General features: G+C 50.0%; 1 protein-coding gene across 1 annotated transcript; it reads left to right on the top strand.

Moving 5' to 3' along the window:
• Nucleotides 1-12,459: 12,459 nt before the first annotated feature.
• LOC144162891 (uncharacterized) lies at nucleotides 12,460-16,483 on the top strand. Its single transcript, XM_077693610.1, has 3 exons — nucleotides 12,460-12,694; nucleotides 15,421-15,599; nucleotides 16,319-16,483. Exons 1-3 carry the CDS (start codon nucleotides 12,688-12,690, stop codon nucleotides 16,481-16,483), a joined length of 351 nt encoding a protein of 116 aa, XP_077549736.1. The 5' UTR covers nucleotides 12,460-12,687.
• The last annotated feature ends 1,853 nt before the right edge of the window (nucleotides 16,484-18,336 follow it).

Here is an 18,336-nt window from a genome sequence, read left to right as displayed (position 1 = left end):
GGCTTACGCTTGACGTGACGCTTTGCTTGACTCGAGTAGATGCGACGCATTTACTCGAGTTCCCCCCGTGGGAAGATGCGGGCGGCTTTTTTCGAGCCTCTTTGCTTCCTGTTCAAGGCGCTCGAACTCGAGGTCGTACCATCGCATCTTTGCCTCGTGCTTGAGCTTGCGTTCCTGCTCTTGTTTCTGCCACTCGAGCTCCTCTACTCGCTTTCTTTCCTCGCGTTCCTGCTCTCGTTTCTGCCTCTCGAACTCCTTACGCTGGCGCTCAGCCTCTGCCTCGGCGGCCTGACGTTTAGCCTCTGCCTCGGCGGCCTGACGTTTCGCGGTCTCCCTGCCATTGATCAGCTCAATGCATTCCGACAGCTCCTCATCGTCAGCCCCGACAGCGAGTATAGCCTGTATCAGCTCTGGCTTTCTCAGTGCGTCCGTAACATCCAAGCACAACTCTTTTGCAAGCTCCAACAACTGCGGTTTTTTCAACGCCTTCAAATTCATGGCCGGTCTAGAGTACTGCTTTCCCATTGCTCCAAAAATGTTTTGCGCGAATAACCCACGCGACAAAAACACGCCCTACCAGCTATCCTCAGAAGCCTGGTAAAACTCAGTGAAGAAAAGTCCCGCACTCACCATTGACCGCCGTGAATTCTGCGAGGTCCGAAGCCGCCTTGACGTCCGTTGTGTTGGGTCTCGCACCGCTGGCCTCAGGTGTTACGAAGTTGCCATCCGACCGCTGCCAACCAGTTGTTGCGACCGGGCGGGGGCACCCGATCCGATCTCCGTGGCCTCCGACATACGAGTGGTAGCGTGTATGATGCGAGCGGCCAGCCGCTGTTGCAGCCGTGAAGAAGTCCAGAAGCCGTAGGCTAACGTAACTGTTTACTTCATAGCGAGAGGTGAGCCGAAGCCAAAGAACAATGCCCCGACGGGCGAGGTTACAATACAGGACTCGAACAGAGCGGCAACATCGATTCGCTGCTCTAACAGGAATGGTTTACAACGCTTGGGCAGCTCTATTTATACCCAAAAGCGATAACGGTCAAAACGCCAACAGGCTGGAACACGCACAAACGTCACAGACACACGCAACGCTCTTTCCAGTGTTCGTTAGTCGCCGGTAGCCTCCGCGCACGTTGAGTCCGAGAGAGGGGAGAGAGGAGGACTCCGTTGCGATCGACGGGGCCTCTGTGTCCTTGAAGAGCGTGGAGACGAGCCACGCAGGCAGCCGCCGAAGTTCAGCCGCCGGCAGCCGCCGAATGCGCAGAGAGCGAAGCGTCTGACGAGGCTTGTCGCTACTTGTCACCGACATGATTGCGCCTGTTTCCGAAGGCGCACGAGTGGCTTCGCCGCACAGCCGAGGAGTGATGCGGGGAAGTACTGCGGCGCTGGCCCATTCGTAACAGGGGCCTCGCGGAAAAACATGCACGTAAAATGATGATGATGATAGTTGGGTTTTATTGACGCAAGGCCGACTATGGGCAAAGAGCGCCAAAGAAGATGTTACTGAATTGTGATGAGACCGTACATACTAAAACATGTGACTAAAAGTAAAAGTGATGCAAAACAAAAGACAATGGAAATGGCTGGTATATAGGGCCAGGATGATTACACGTGATATGACAAGAGCTGCAGAAAGTTCACCTCAGCTAAAAACTTAAAAACACGCTGACTAGAAAACATGGGTTCGTCGGCTAAAAAATATGATGGGTGCAAAGGAATGTGTCCTCTGTATAATTCAGGGCAATGTGTGCGTCGTATTGTGTCAAGTGCCTTGCATGTGATTAGTATGTGGACTACGGATAGGCCCTTTCCACACCTGCTACACGTGGGTCCCGAAGTTCCAGTGAGCAGGTGGGAGTGCGTCGCATGTGTGTGGCCTATCCGCAGCCTAGCCAGGGCGACTTCAGTGTATCTGTTGTGTGAGTCAGTTATGTAGCGTCCCAGTTGTGGTTTTATTACGTGTAGTTTGTTGTCTGTTTGTTGACTCCAGTGTAATTGCCATGTGTTACGAAGCTGTCGTCTGATGTGTGTCTTTAGGTCGGTGTAAGGTACTGTTGTAATGTCAACCGTAGTCATGAGAGCAGCATCACCAGCCATTTGGTCGGCGGCCTCATTACCAGGGATTCCACAATGCCCTGGTACCCAGCATATAGTTATTTCAAGATTTGAGGCATATGCAGACATTAGTACCTTGAAAAGAGCATTTATCACATAGTTTTTAGATGACCTTCCTAATGACAGTGCCTGTACAACGCTTTGAGAGTCTGTGTACACAATGGACTTGGGAATTTTATGTTTGATGATGTGGTTTGAAACGAGTAAAATGCCATATGCTTCTGCCGTGTAAATACTGTTATGAAAATTCATTGTTTTGCTTAATCTAAAATTTGGTCCGTGTGCTGCACAAGATACTGTAGAACCAGTTTTCGACGCGTCGCTATAGAATTCTGCGCACCTGTACTTGTCCTGCAGGAACAGGAAGTGCTGCAGAATTGCATTCCTGGGTACCCTATTTTTTTCTACAAGAGTGAATGACAGGTCGCATGATACAGGACGAAGATGCCATGGTGCGATGAGATTATGAATGGGTGTCTTGTGCGTGTCTGAAAGGGGGACATTGAGTGCAGAAGCCTCCTCCCTAACTCTGAGAGAGAACGGTAAGGGAATAGATGGCCTGTTTAAAAAGAGTTGTAAATTTGATGTATCGTTCATGATGGGATTAAAAGGATGGTTGGTCAGAGACACGATCTTGGATGCATACAACAGGTCAACATACTCCCGCTGATGCCCTAGGCACCATTTGTCGCACTCGACATAAAGACTTTCAACAGGGCTAGTGCGGAATGCGCCACATGAGAGGCGAAGGCCAAGATGCAGCACGGGGTCAAGCATTTTGAGTGCTGTCTTTGTAGCCGACCCATACACGACACTGCCGTAGTCGAGCCGAGACCCCACCAACGCTGTGTACAGGCGCAGCAGGAGTTGTTTGTCGGCCCCATAAGATTGATGTGAGAGGACCTTAAGAATATTCATTGTTTTAAAGCATTTGCATTTGAGCTGTCTGATATGTGGGATGAATGTAAGTTTTTCGTCAAATAAAATACCTAAAAACTTGTGTTCCTTGTTCACAGGAATTGGCACATTCGCAAGAGTGATGTCTGGGTCCGGGTGGACGCCACGCTTCCTGGAGAATAGAACACCAGAGCTCTTCGCGGGATTAAGATTAAAGCCATTCTTGTCAGCCCAGCCGGCAAGTTTCTTGATGCCGAGCTGGACTTGACGTTCGCAGATGGACAGGTTACACGATTTAAAGGATATCTGCACGTCATCTACATACATGGAATAAGAGATTGTAGGTGGCAGTGCCTTTCCAAGAGAGTTCATTTTTACTATGAAGAGAGTGCAGCTCAACACTCCACCTTGCGGCACGCCATTTTCTTGCACGTGAACATTTGACAGTGCACGACCAACTCTGACGCGAAAGGTTCTCTCCGACATATAACTACAAAGGATGTTCAACATGTTGCCCGCAACACCGATTGACTTTGGGTCACTGAGGATACCGTACCGCCAAGCGGTGTCATAGGCTTTCTCTGTCGAAAAACACCGTCAGACAAAATTGTTTATGCACAAAGGCATCCTTTATATATGTTTCAAGAGCTACGAGTTGATCGTTCGTTGATCGCCCCGCCCTGAAGCCTGCCTGGCAGCTCTCGAGAAGACCGTTGTACTCAAGGAAGTACACGAGCCTGCGATTTATCATCTTCTCGAGAAGCTTGCACAGGCAGCTGGTCAGGGCAATGGGTCGATAGCTAGCAGGAGAGGAAGGGTCCTTCCCTTCTTTCAAGAATGCTACAACTATGGCCTCCCTCCAAGACTTTGGAATGTGCCCCGAAAGAAATATCTTGATGTAAAGGTGAACGAGTAATACAAGAGTGTCTGCGTGTAAGTGCTGTATCATTGTATATGTAATGTTGTCTGGGCCTGGAGCTGAGGGTTTACACGTGCTTAGAGCAGCCCTCAGCTCATGTAGTGAAAACAGGGAGTTGTAAGAAGTCTGTGATTTGTTGTTGTCGCGTAGAGACTTCTTTTCACAACAGGCTTTATGTTTCAGGAAAGTGTTTGTGTAGTGTGCTGAACTGGACACGTGTTGGATGTGTTGTGCGAGTGTGTCAGCCTGGTCTTCGAGTGTGTCCCCTGTAGTGCTGACCAGAGGCAGGCTGTGTGTTTATTGTCCCTTGAGTTTGCGTATTCGTGTCCATACTTTCCTTGTGTCTGTGTAGGAGTTCATTGATGTTATGAATGTACGCCAACTCTCTTGTTTTGCCTCACGGCGCACACGCTTTCCTAACGCCTTGGCCCGTTTGAACAAGAGGAGGTTTCCCGACGTGGGGTACCGACGAAGGATACCCCACGCCTTGTTCTGGGCCTCTCGCGCCCGCCTACAGTCCTCATTCCACCACGGCCTCCGCTGGTTGCGCGGGGCACCAGAGGCGTGGGGAATGGACTTTTCGGCGGCGTCGAGGATGTGCGCCGTGAGGAGTTGGGTATATTCTTCAACGTGTAGGTGTCCTATGGATGTGTGGTGTAGTTTGGATGTCTCTGTAAATGTATTCCAGTTAGCTCGTGTTTCATTGAACCTATTATGGGAAGATGGACTGCATGGGCCTTTACCTATGTATGTTAGTGAGGTGGGGAAGTGGTCACTGCCATATGGGTCAGTGCCCACACCACACTCGAGAAGTGGAAAGAGAACTGCAGAGCCAATAGCCAAGTCAAGATATGAGTATCTGTTGTGTCCTATGTTATGGTATGTAGGCTGGTTATTGTTGAAAAGGCATGCTCCAGAGGATGTAAGAAACCTCTCTATCAGGCGACCCCGGGCATCCGTACGAGAAGAGCCCCATAGAGAATTGTGAGCATTAAGGTCGCCTGTTAAGATGTATGGTTCGGGCAGCTGGTCAACCAACGCCTCAAAGTCAGAGCTCGAAAGTGCAAGATCAGGAGGAATATATATGGAGCATACCGTTATCAAACTATTAAATATTATTGTTCGAATTGCTACAGCCTCAAGGACAGTGGTCAGAGTGACAGGGTGGCAGGCTAAGGATTTCCGGGCAATTATGGCCACACCGCCAGAAGAGTGTGTGCAGCCATCCCTGTCCTTTCTGAAGACCATGTAACTATTCAAGAAATTTGTGTGCTTGGAATTCAAATGTGTTTCCTGAACACACATTACACTTGGCTGATTAGCATGCAGTATTTCGTATACATCGTCTAGATTTTTAACAAGGCCTCTACAGTTCCATTGAATTATGTTTTCTCTTCCCATTATTTAGTGTGAGAGCTACTGGAGTGTGTGTGTTTGTTTATGTGTCGTCTTTCGGGGCTGTGACTCTCGCCTTTTTTGGCTTGTCGGGAGGCTTTGGCGTCGGGACGCGTTCCTTGCGGTGCACCGCAGGCAAGAACGGCACGACGTCCATCTCATCGTCCGATGTCCTGGGTGTGCCCGTCGAACCGGGCTCCCCGGACTTGGCCCCTTTTCGGGGGCCCTTCGTATGACCCACCACCACCGCAGGTGTCGGGGGCACCAGAAGTGGCACGGGCGGTGCGGTGGCGGTGGAAGCCGGTGCGGGGCCCGTGGTGTCCATGGCACTCTCCAACGCACTGGAGGACGGGGAGGCAGGGACGGGAGCGGCACTGGTCCCGACGGAAGAGGTTGCCACCACAACCGCTGCTGCCTCAGCAAGCGGCGTGGTGGCGGGATGGGCTGCCAGAGGCAACCCAGGGGGGGGGGCGGGGGAGGGACCAGGTCAGACTCGCTGAACTGGGTCCCTGTGGAAACCAGACGCCGCTCCGCCCCCGGCGAGCTGCGTCGGCGTACCTCCCCAGAGGGAAAGAGGCGAACCTCTTCCGCGCCTCTGGGGAGGTGATGTTTTCAGTGATTTTGAGGTTGATTATTTTCTTTTCCATCTGGAACCTTTCACACGTGCGGGAGTACGCAGCATGAGGTCCATGACAGTTGCTGCACATTAATTGTTGAGCCTGGCAGTTATCTGTATCATGATCTTGAGATGAACATTTTGCACACGTTGTTTTGCCACGACAGGAGGTGGTGCCATGCCCGAACCGTTGGCACTTGAAACAGCGCCGCGGGTTCGGGATGTAAGGCCGGACAGAACAATGAATGAAACCCGCTTTGATGGATTCAGGGAGTGTGGAACGGTCAAATGTCAAGATTATATGCTTTGTCATGATTTGCTTATCATCTCGCCGCATGGTGATGCGCCTCACTGCCGTCACGCCCTCGCCTTTCAGACCTTCGAGCAGATCGGCTTCCGTCTCATTTATCAGATCTGGCTCAGAAATCACACCCTGAGAGCTATTGAGGCTACGGTGGGGTGTGACTCTGATGTCCAGATCTGCCATGCGATTCTGGGTAAGGAGGCTTGTGGCTTGCTGGTGAGTGTTCACCTCGACCAGAACTTCGCCGGTTCTCAGTTTCTTGGCTTGGAAAGACTTGCCAAGGATGCCTTCAAGGAATTTGGTGATAAGGAACACTGACTGGGAGGAGATAGGATTTGACTTGTCAAGAGATTCAACAATCAAGAAGCGCGGATAGTTATCTGGCTTTTGGGATGCCATTGTTGGCAAGGGTGGGAATGAAGCTTCGGTGCGGCCCCTTTTCGGGGGCCGATCACGTTTGGGGGGGGGGGGGGGTTTGGAAAATGCCATATGATACATTGGAAAGCAGGGAGACGGGGGTACTTTCTTCTTTGACCTTACCCTGGTAGTCAAAGAGGTCCCGGAGCTCCCTGCCTGGTGAACAGACAGGGAGCCCATCCGCCGGAGCTTGACCTGGGCTCCGACGGCCACCGTTCGGGGTTTCTAACCCTCCACCTATAAACACATCGCCATGGTTGGATCCAGCTTATGTTTGGGGGCTCGGGGTCCGCGGTATCGCCAGTACCGTCACCAAGATTACTCAAGGTAACCCGTGCGGGGAACATGCACGTAAAAGCTGTTGGTTCTTCAGGTTTGCTGGCCTTCTGCTCTACCAGGACCCGATAAGAGTCTGCACCACACCTCTTCCCGCCTTCCCGCCTCTGCACCATCAAGCATTGTCACGCGCGAAATCATATTCTCAGGACATACGCGTCCCGCATTTGTACGAAATGACTGCTGCTTGGGCGCCGAAATAAGCCGCTGTCGAACACCTACTCGTTTCCTTTCAAGTTGACATTTCGCTCCTCTGTCAGCCTGAGCCAAACTCATCAAAGCGCACTGAGCATTCCGTGTTCGGGGACAAATAAAAGCGCCAGAGGAAGTAAAACAAACTTTCCTTGCGCTTTGGCAGTGAAGCGGGTAGCGCGTTCACGGGCGCCGTTTCATCGTCGGTGAGCTATCGGCGGCGGCTCGCGCCAACGGACCCCTGTTCGCATACTCGGGCCGCTGAAATCCTGCCAGTCAGGCAGAAATGCGGTTTCACGATTCAAGCAGCATATCTTACACACTCCAGCGTTCTTTGCAGAGATTTCGGACGAAGTTTTTTTCACGAGGGAAAATCTCTCGCCGCGGTGAATACTTCACTTACCTCTATCAGATGCAGTTGCTGTGTTGCCGCAGCTCCGTGCGTATATCTTCAACTATCGCGGACGCACTCCTCACTGAGAGCAAGGCGAAAGCACTGTGAAATTGTCGCGACACTGACCAGCTAGACCACGTAGTTACGAAACCCCACTCTAACGGCCACAACACAAAGAACGCCCTGCCGGCGGAGAACGCAGGCAGGTCAAAGACTTCCACTCCGCCTGCATGTCGACGACACGACGCCTGCGCGCAGGTAACGCGAAACGCCTGACGTCAACCCTGCGGCGACCAATAAGGGCGGAATCTTTTTTCTTGTTTTCTACTCTCCTCGTATCAGTTTCCCTCTCCCGCAAAGTTGTGCCGCAAACAGAGTCGAAAAAGTGTCGCAGAAATCACGACTCTGTTCTGTGACTGTGTAGACTCACCAAGCGTAAAAGGGAGTCGTGGTGGCCGGGACTCTCTTATGACCACCTTTTTCCTTAGAGTGTAGCAGTTATGATTTTTATTGTTTCGGCTACTCTACGTAGCACCGGAGGTCACTCCAGAACAACCCTCATGCACACATCACTCGACATTGCGCGACCCACAGAGATAAGAACCAAGTGAAATGTTGTCCACTGTTTGAGAACACCTGCGTGTTGTGGCGGCAGAATCACCAATTCACACGAGATGTAATTGAAGCTTTCTATGTAAGAAAGAACGATGAAAAGTATGTCAGCCACGCGTCGGTGGTACTACATGAGAAGGAATTACTTCTCTTATCGAGTGTATTAACTCAAGCGTTTTCTGGGTTGTTTGTTGTATGTGAACATTGTAATCTTGTGTTTATCAAACCGTGCTTTGAGGGGTTGCCTGGGCACGTGTTCATTCTGAGTATGAATTTGTGTTTATGCGTAATAAAATCAGTTTGCTCCTTCTTTCTTTCGTCCTGTTTCAAGCGCTACTTAACGATGCATCTACGTAGCCTTGGCTACAATGTCCAAGGCCCCCAAAGAGAAGTGAAATTCTTAATCACCAGTAACGATGTGGTCGCCTTTCCTTATCTCTCCTATCGAAGAAACGGGCTTGCGTCCCCCTTGAATACGACCTAATCATCGCCTTAATATTTGCGGTTGATGCTAGAATTCTTTCTTGCACAAAACACAGTATTTGAACCATGGTGGATACGCACTGCAGTTCCCATCTTCCCGGACCTGCTGCTCCTCCAGGGCACGAACGGGACGCAGTCCTTGGGCCTTCTGCTGGCCTCCAAGGCGTTCGTGGAGCTGCTCTTCAATCCCCTTGCCGGTGCCTGGGCGGAGAAGTGAGTGTCTCCTGAATACTATATATGTGCTGCTTTGCGAATGAGCACGACGTTTGAACAGCAGCGACACTTTTAGGCAAAAAGGACTACAATAGGGACTAAAATACAGTCGTTAGTCTTCGCGGGCGACCGTTAATCTTCAAGGGGAGTATCTGTGGCATAGTATGGGCCGTGTGCGCAAATGCGGACTGACTGTTCATCCCCGCCGAGCTATAAGGAGTAACTGGAAGACGAAACACATGCAGTTAGTCTCTTTGCTGCATCGTTAATCCCCTGTAATGGCGTCGTCGTTGCCCTTTCGCGCATATGTCTGTGAACAGTTTTAGATTTCCAAAATTCAAGTCATTGCACTCAGTGGGTCCTTTAAATGGTGCCACGGGAGAAAATATCGATGTTAATTATAAGAAAATCGCCTAAAGTAATAGAGCGGCGGGTAATGGCAAGGAGCGGCGAAGCGCGATGGCCAGACGCTTCTCGGTGATGTCATGTTGATACGCTGTGTTGCATACGATTCGTGCGAGGTAATACCCTCCAATGAAAGATTTCAAGCGCCTCAACAATAACACAAATAAGAGTGACAATAGCCAACGTTGATTTATAAGCGTAATGCATATGTATATGTTTAACAGACGAGAAAAAACGCATTAGTTGCTGATGATAACTGCAAAATAACAATGCTCGCTACAAGTAAGCGTCTCGAAGTTATCTTTTGCACTTGGTACATAATTGCCTTGTTCACCAAAGCTATGACAATGCGGCAACTGCTGTAAAATCCCGTTGAATTTCCCAGTCGCAATCGTCTACCGACGCGAACTTGAAGAATTCAGGCTAAGCAACACCGAATTAGGTTTCGCCGATGCAGGAACATATGGTCTTTTTCCGTATTCTGACACTCACACAGACGACCCTCTTTCACATACGTTACATAGAGCACTTAAAATATGTATCGAACACAAAGAATACGCTTCCCAGTCGAAAATGTCAACAGGAATACGACAGAAACCCAACAAGAATTTCTGTCGTACGACACAATTTCTGTAGTTACGACAGAAGTCCTGTCGTTACGACAAAGCCCTCTGTTGTTACGACACACATTTCTGTCGTAACGACAGAGTCAATCTTCTCAACGACAGACATTCCTGTAGTCACAAGAGAACGCCTGTCGTCACGACAGCCATCATGCTGTCGTGACATAGCCAGCTGTCGTGACGTCTGTCGTTACTACAAGACTACGACAAAAATGCTGTAGTAGCAAAGCTGGCTGTCGTGACGACAGAATCTTGTAGTAACTACAGAGGCATAAATGCTGTCGTGACGTCTGTAGTTGTAACAGGACCACGACAAAAATGCTGTAGTAGCAAAGCCGGCTGTCGTGACGACAGATTCTTGTCGTCACTACAGATGCGGCTGCCGTGGCAAAATACGTCGCGATACATGAATCTGTCTACACAACAGCCAACAGTCGAACAAGATAATTCTGTCACAGCTTTGCAACTGCAGTTGTAAAGCTTTTATGTGTTTATTTCTTGCGATGAAAGAGAATATTTTTACCACTTTCCTGCTCACACAATCAACGACGAAATGAAACTTACAATTTTAACACCGGGGACGCGGTAGCAGAATTGAGTTTACTATTTTGCTCGCTGTAACACGACGACTAACAAAATAAAACACACAATATCGCCCTAAACCCGACACCGCAACTCACAGCCAATAAAAAAATAAAAAGGTGCGAACGCCCAAGGAGTGTCTTTCCATAAAAACAAATTGTACGTGGGAAAAAAAGCTGAAACCAAACTCCACACCTACCCACATCGTGGCAGCAGGCGAACAGGTGAAGCACCAATGACAAAACTAAAAGAGAATTAATAAAGCAGACACAATAAAGCCCTAACCACATGGACGCGAAATCACGCGTCGCGCGATCGTCGGCGTTGTTCGGCGTCAACGCGCGGACCCTCAGGAGAGGGCGAGCAACCGCATGAGACCGGCGAAGTCGCGCGCCAGTAGCTGCGTCGGCGGGCGTTGCTGGACGTCAATTGCCATCCTGTTGAAGTTGTTTATGAGCAGTTATTGTCGATTATTGAACTGCAATTATCAAGACTTTAGCTTTAGCAAAAAAGAAAATCACTTGGCATATTTATTCATTGCTAAGTATGTTGGCAGGCAAATATTGAAATGCTGCGAAATGTATCTCGAGTCATCATGGTCAAATCTGAACAAAATAAGATAGGATGATAAACGAAGACGCACCTCGCACAACTGCTTTAGTTGCTTCTTGATTTAACCTTCATGTTATGTACCGACTGCAGGTGCATGAATTCAAAGTGTAAGCAAAACAAATTTCAGCGCTGCCTTGATATTGAGGTTACCGTCGAACGTCATTTGTAGGTTAAAGGGCAAGGTACTCTGGCACCCTGACTGTAACCTGTAAAAAAACAACTGATGAAACCCTCGCCGCAAAAAAAAGGCTTTTGCAGGATTCGAACGACGGACTTCAAAACAGAAGACTGGCACCCAACCACTTGACCACACAAGGAGACTGGGAAACACGGAGAATTCGGTGTACCAAACGAGGCTGCCCACAAGTAGTGTCGGGTGTGTTTTGTTTTGGTCGTGTTTGAGAGACTTGAGCAGTGGTAACGCTTGTTTCTTGCTCACCGATCTTGGAGCCGAGGACGATAATGCTAGTGCTACAAGCGATGTAACCACAGATCCCTCATTTGAGTCAAGAAAAGCAATCGCACATCCCCGGTCAGCGCAAGCCACGGGAGCTACAAGCCACATTATGCTTATACTGGATGCGATGTAGCCAGAGCTCCCTTATTTAAATCGCAGATCCCCGATCTCCCCGTTGAAAGCCGAACAAGCCACAAATGGATAAGCGCTTGCGAACAGAAATAGCTTGCAATTTTTCTCAAGGCAACCGATTCCCGCAAGTTAAAAATAAATCGATTGTTTTCTGCTGAAAGGAATGACCCCAAACCACGCGAAGACGGACGCTGTCGCCCGCTTTCCGATGTTCTCTCGCGCTGCGTCGACGCCGATATCTGGCGAGCGTTGACATCGGCGTCGCTCGGGCGTCAGCTCGCGTCGCCGCGCATTTCTGGCGACGACGTCGACGCGAGAAAACGCCGAAAGTGCGCTGCATGTGGTTGGGCCTTAAAGCAGCCCCTACCACCGCAAAAAGAAAAGAGAATCAGCGCACATACTATGTAGCCGCGCACAGTGCAGAAACACGGTGCAGAAAATGATGTGTGATAACTCATGAAAGAACCGTGCTGAAGTTGGAAGCTGCTATCACTGGTTAATACAGTGCTAATTTTTATCAATAGGTTTGTAACCCGTTAATAAATTATGTTCATTATTACAACCAAAATGATTGAGTTTTCATGTATCGCTTCATCGGCTTCATCCTCTGGCATCAACCAACGCCGCCTATATAGGCCGACTGAAGCCGTAGCCAGCCGTAGCCGCAGCCCTCACTGTTGCAACACACATGGCAACACACATTACGCCGATTACGCAGCGTTTCTTTTCTTCGCTGGTCGATCGTTGCAGTGCCTCCTCGCACTGATCGTTGTCGTATGCACGTAGTGTGACCGTGTAACAAAGCGTAACCGTGTAACGTTTTCGTTCAGTATGTTTTGGAAGGTAGAACAGAAGTCGTTGGGCCTACGGACGAGCGTAATTTTTTTGTGGTGGACGTCGACGACTACGAGCGTGGCGTGGGAAGTGTTTTGGCTCGGCGACAGCGAGACGCGGGGAGATTATTCGACGGCACCATCGTTCACATGACCGGTAAGTGTTCTTACCCTTAAATTGTGCATAACAGTGTCTGAGCGCTTTTTAGCAGTTTTACATCTGCCACTAACCGCAGAAAGTAAGGAATGAATGTCGGCGTGCCGGCTGAGCCGTCGAAGGCGCGGAGATCCGCTTCACCGTATATGTCGCCGACGCCGAAGAAAATGGCTCGTATTACCACCTTGCACATTTTCCACGTAACACGCTCTATTCAGGACTGTGCTGGCTACCAGTTAGTCGGGTTAGGAATTCATCTGCATTGTTCGTGTCGGTACCAGTTAGTCGGGTTAGGAATTCATCTGCATTGTTCGTGTCGGCGTCGAGTAGTCGCCAAGCCACATTCTCACGTACAGTCGGCAAAAGGCTTTAACGCGCGAGCGGCGTGCTCCGGAGTGCGCGGGAGACACGTAGTGATAACGCCTGGTTTAAGGTAGGTAGAATGTGTGCATGCGAGGCCCGTATCAGCGCGATGGCTGTGTCCCTCCTTGCTGCACCCGTCGCCTTGGCTTCCACGCCTTCTTTGACCGTAATAAGCGCTGCGTGCCTGCGCTGCCGGGCCGGGAAACAAAACCGGAGATTACCCGCCTTAACGTTCGTTGTGCGAGTTTTAAGTGCAATGCACTTTATAAGCGACCCCAAACCTTCCACCGCCGGCGGCGCCGTCCGTCCGCAGTCCTCCTATCCCCTAGCAACGGCGTGGAGCGGAGAGGAGCGTCGGTAGCAACGGCGCAGTGACGTCACTCACCACGTGACGACACGCCCCTCACCGCTCCTCGCGGCGCGACGGCGTGGGCCGCGCGCGTCCCTCTCCCTTCCCCGCGCCGTGACGTCACATACTCCACCTCCTATCCCCGGCAGCTGCCGTGCGCCGCTGTGTGTCACTCTCCCTCCCCGCGCCGTGACGTCACGCACCCGCACCTCCTCTCCCCTCGCTCGGCTGCAGCTGCCGTGCGCCGCTGTCCCTCTCCCCTTGCGCTCGCCTCCTCTCTCAGCCACCTGGCTCGGCGCGGCGTACCCCCCCATATATGCGGCGATAAACCGCCAGACCTCCGTGGGTCGGCTCGCGCGCGCTCTCTCGCTACAGTCTCCTGCTCGCTCTGCTCCAGTTTAGACCGTTCGCTGGCTGGGCGCCTCTCAAGGCGATGTCAGAATTACTACGCCGTGTACTCTCGGCGCAAGAAATGCATTCGCACTTCCTCACGATTCCCTTCGAGGAGGTGGGGGCAATTTTTTTCGTCTGCATTAGCCTTGGCGCACAGCTGTTCATTGCGTTATCGTTCCGCCAAATTGCGTTATCGTTGCGCCAATAGCTGCATGAGTCCCTTGAGCGCCACTGTCCGGTTTCAGGGCTCGGCTTTGCATGTCACTGCTGACGGGCTCACGCCACAATACTCAATGCACTGTGCAAGCGATCACGGCCCGATATCTAGTCACTATAAAACACCGGCAGCGATGCGTTTTCGGTAATTGTCGTTCGTTGTCTCGCATAGAGGAAAATTGCCCCCACCTCCCCGAATGGAATCGTGAGGAAGTGCGAATGCGTTTCTTGCGCCGAGAGTACACGGCGTAGTAATTCTGACATCGCCTTGAGAGGCGCCCAGCCAGCGAACGGTCTAAACTGGAGCAGAGCGAGCAGGAGACTGTAGCGAGAGAGCGCGCGCGAGCCGACCCACGGAGGTCTGGCGGTTTATTGCTGCATATAAAGGGGGGTACGCCGCGCTGAGCGCGCCGAGCCAGGTGGCTGAGAGAGAAGGCGGGCGCGCGAGAGAGAGGGGTGCGCGCGCAGCTGCAGCCAGCGAGGAGAGAGGAGGAGCGAGCGAAGGGGGAGGGGGACGCGCGCAGCGGCGCACGGCAGCTGCCGGGAGAGGAGGTGGTGCGTGACGTCACGGCGCGGGTGAGGAGAGGGATGCGCGCGGCGCACACCGCCGCGCCGCGAGGGAGCGGTGAGGGCGTGGCGTCACGTGGTGAGTGACGTCACTGCGCCGTTGCTACCGACGCTCCTCTCCGCTCTGCGCCGTTGCTAGGGAGAGTAGGGCTGCGGACGCCGCCGCCGCCGGCGGTGGATGGTTTGGGGTCGCTTATAAAGTGCATCGCACTTAAAAAACTCCTGTCTAAATTGTGTAGGGCGCTGAAAAAAAAAAGCATTGCACGTAGTTAAACGCAGCCTACGCTCTACTACAAATCGCTCATTGCCGCTATTGTTTCCCGGCCCGGCAGTGCAGGCAGCGCTTCTCACGACGAAAGAAGGTACGGAAGTCAAGGCGACGGGCACAGCGACAAGGGAAAGAGCCATCGCGCTGATACGGGTCGCGCATTCTCACATTCTACCGGTCTCAAACCAGGCGTTATCACTAAGTGTCTCGCTCGCGCGCAGTCCAGAGCACGCCGCTCGCGTGTTATAGACAAGCCTTTTGCCGACTGTACGAGCTTCGAAATTGTGGTTTTTCTGTGAAGGCCGTCTTGCCAGCAGCCACTACAGTAACGTTATTTGTAAATGGTCTTATCGAACATGACGCACATAAACACCAAGGCGCTAGAATAGCCACTGCTTTCAGGTATGTTTATTAGGGGAAGTCAATATTTGCTTGAAAGTTGACCTCATAACTATAATTAAACACATGTAAAATGACACTAAAGTGTGCTTGTTGCTCTAAATAGGTGTCATTTTGGTGGAAGAGGCTCAGAACAAGTATGGCATGTTATCTCTTGACCTCTCATTGCAGGCAGACAAAAAAACTGCGAAGGCAGAGAAAAGATCAGCGGAGGTCGACATCATTCTTCGAGCTGCCGCAAGGGACCAAGACCCTGTAGCAGTTTTAAGGAAGAGGGTCGTGCACTTGGAGGCCGAGATGCGTGGGCTGCAATCACTCAACATGGAGCGGCCGGCAAGTTCTTTTCACCCGTGCGTAAAACAATGCTTCATCTGTGTGCATGGCTTCTTATCACTGTTATGAGCTAAGCAACGTACCAGATTCTGCAGTTGCTATCATGCTTAGTTGGCTGTAATGTAAACTGATGCAAGGAAGGTTTCACTTCCTCAAACATGCGGCATTACAATCTAAGGAGCCTACACCCTGATTGAACAGGGTCCTTTCTTTGGGTGGGTGAAAACAAAACTGCCCTGCAGCATGACCTTGTCACGTGGCTTATATATGAAGATTTTGAGCTATTGGTTTTAGTTGCTAGCCATTGCCTTTTTGCAGGCACTGCATAAATTACTGCCTGTTGAAAGTGCTTTACTCACTGTAAAGGATTTTGACAATGAGATTATTTGGAGGAGAAGGCCTAGTAGAAAAATTTATAAAACTGCAATGCTAGGGAAAGTGGAGGAATACGGCAATACTGCTTTATGTTTTGTAGCAGACTTGCTAACAATGTGATTATGAGTGGGCAACAAAACTTATTGCTCTATATTTTTCATACAGGCCCAACCCTAAAAGTGACTTGTTAGTCTCATAAAAGGACAATCTGCATCTATGTAGAATGACTTGTTTGCGATTTTTCGCGTGCTGAGAATGGTATTGACCAACCTTTAAATTCGTTCAAAAGTGGAGCAATTTATTAAAACTGATTGCCTGTGCTGCTTATTGTTTTAGGACTGCAACACTTTTTGTGACTCAGGCACCTCTCCAGGGAGTGAAAAGAGTGGACATGGCCTGCAGCTCCCTGTCATCACGGGCCCTGCAGAACCACCAGCACCCGACACCAGCTGCGCCAGCACGAGCCTGGCGGCACCACCAGCATGAGCCCTCTACGGCGCTGGCTGTGAAGAAAGTAGGTGTTTAACGCTTTCTTACTGTTAGTCCTAGAACTTGGTTTGTTTTTGCTACTGTAGAAATTAATCGTTTTGTGAAACATGGGGTATGCTCGACAAACAGGGTCACGTAAGACAACTCCAAAGCGGCGGACTGCTGTGCAGCTACAACAAGCATAGTGTGCCCATTACCAACAGCAGTACTCATTGGTATTTCTATGCTTATGTGTATTTTGTACTTTCATTGTTTCTCGCACCATTCGTACTGCTGTAAAATGAATATGCATTACATTTATGGGGTAAAGTCTATTGTCCTAGAAATCACCCCTCCAAGAATTCTGAAAAGCCCTTTACTGTCACCGAAACTACGCACGATCAGAAATCGCGCATAGTTGTTCCCTCACAACTCGACTGCGGACAACGCAACGAGCTGTTGTGTGCTCTCTCCTGGAGAGAGGGGCGGCTTGCGGCGTTCTTTTCGGCGTCCTTGGACATATCATAGGCTGGGGAGTATTCTCCGCAACGCGGGGGGAGTCAATTCTGGTTTGGTGCCACAAAAAAGCAGGCATGGCTGCCTGCTTGCAAGCGCGCGCTCAGGCTGGTAGGGCGTTTTTGAAGCAATAAGCAATTGTTGTCTAGTGGTCTCGTTGAAAGGAGAGTATTGAGTTTTTCACTCAAACTCCGTGCGCACTCAACAAAAGAAATACCAAACTGCGCGTGCAGGTTCAGGCATAGAAGAGGTTAATACACAGCGCCGATGACGGTGAATCCTCACAGTAAATGTGAGAAATGAGTCGCAAAGTTGACCAGCGACAGCCAATTGAACAGCCATGGCCACAATGACGTCGTTTAGGCCATGCCAAGAGTGCATAATGAGCAAAATTGAAAAGAGTGCGGTTGGTTTTTCCGCGTCTTTCACGATTTGCATGCTCACCGCTTCACATGGACTTGTAATATTTGGCTCAGGTATTCCTGGAAGTGTAATCTAAACATCGTGCAGGTTTACTGGCACTGTTGTTGCAGGGTCTTTTTAATCCAAAATGGTCAGTTACTGAAATAGAGGCATTTTTGATTGTCTGCATTGATAGTTTGATTTTCTAAATTGACACGGCAACTATGCGGCTCGACCGAGAAAACTGCAGTTCGCGCTGCACGCAAATTTTGCATAGGGAGTATCGGCATTTTTTCTTTTTAATGTGTTTTTAATTTGCTGAACTTATATCGTTGCCTAACTTCACTTAGATTTATGAGCTGGCTTATACTCTTTGGGGAAAGTTTTATGAGTATGATGTCATGCTGTAGTAATTTAACTCTCGTTAGCGCTGGAAAATTGACCGATTTTTAGTGTCCAAGAAACCATTTCTTTTCTGCAAAAATCATTGGTAAGAACTAATTACAGGAACACAAAATGTAGAATATTTAATGCCTTTTCCTAAAGCACCAGTTTTTTAAATGTTTTCACACATAGTTGCAAAAAAATATCAAAATCAAAATTTTTGTCAAGTTGTCAAAGAAAATGATAAAAAAGGAGTTGTGTACAACAAACCGCAGACAGTAGAAAAAATTTCGAATATACATTTTGTAGGGAACATTCCAAAAACACGTCCTAGAAAAATTGTTGGCTTGCGTGGAAAGTTTGCAGAGATAAAAAAAATTACCACGCATGGTGCCCGTGCCATGCGGTGAAGCCGAACCTGCGTTTCGAGATGGGCAATTTTGGGTGGTTCCCTGGAAGAAATCTGGCGATTTGACATTATCAGAGGTACCAATGTGTCCCCGTGTGACGTAAAAACATTTTGTCAGTGACTGACTTTGCATTTACAGCCAGCACAGTATTCGGGACAAGCATGCGATGCGGAAAAACATGCATGAAGTTGAAAACGAA

This window comes from Haemaphysalis longicornis, unplaced genomic scaffold (genome assembly GCF_048455015.1).
Source record: "Haemaphysalis longicornis isolate Haplotype H1 unplaced genomic scaffold, Haemaphysalis longicornis Haplotype H1 scaffold_1, whole genome shotgun sequence".
Lineage (NCBI taxonomy): Eukaryota > Metazoa > Arthropoda > Arachnida > Ixodida > Ixodidae > Haemaphysalis > Haemaphysalis longicornis.
Note: the sequence above shows the minus strand (reverse complement) of the source record. Positions and strands in the feature narration are given on the sequence as shown.

What these genes read in the sequence shown, in the direction of transcription:
- LOC144162891 (XM_077693610.1), top strand. An exon ending in CCGGCAAGTTCTTTTCACCC is followed by an intron (nt 15,600 to 16,318) that starts GTGCGTAAAACA and finishes TTTGTGACTCAG; the next exon opens with GCACCTCTCCAGGGAGTGAA.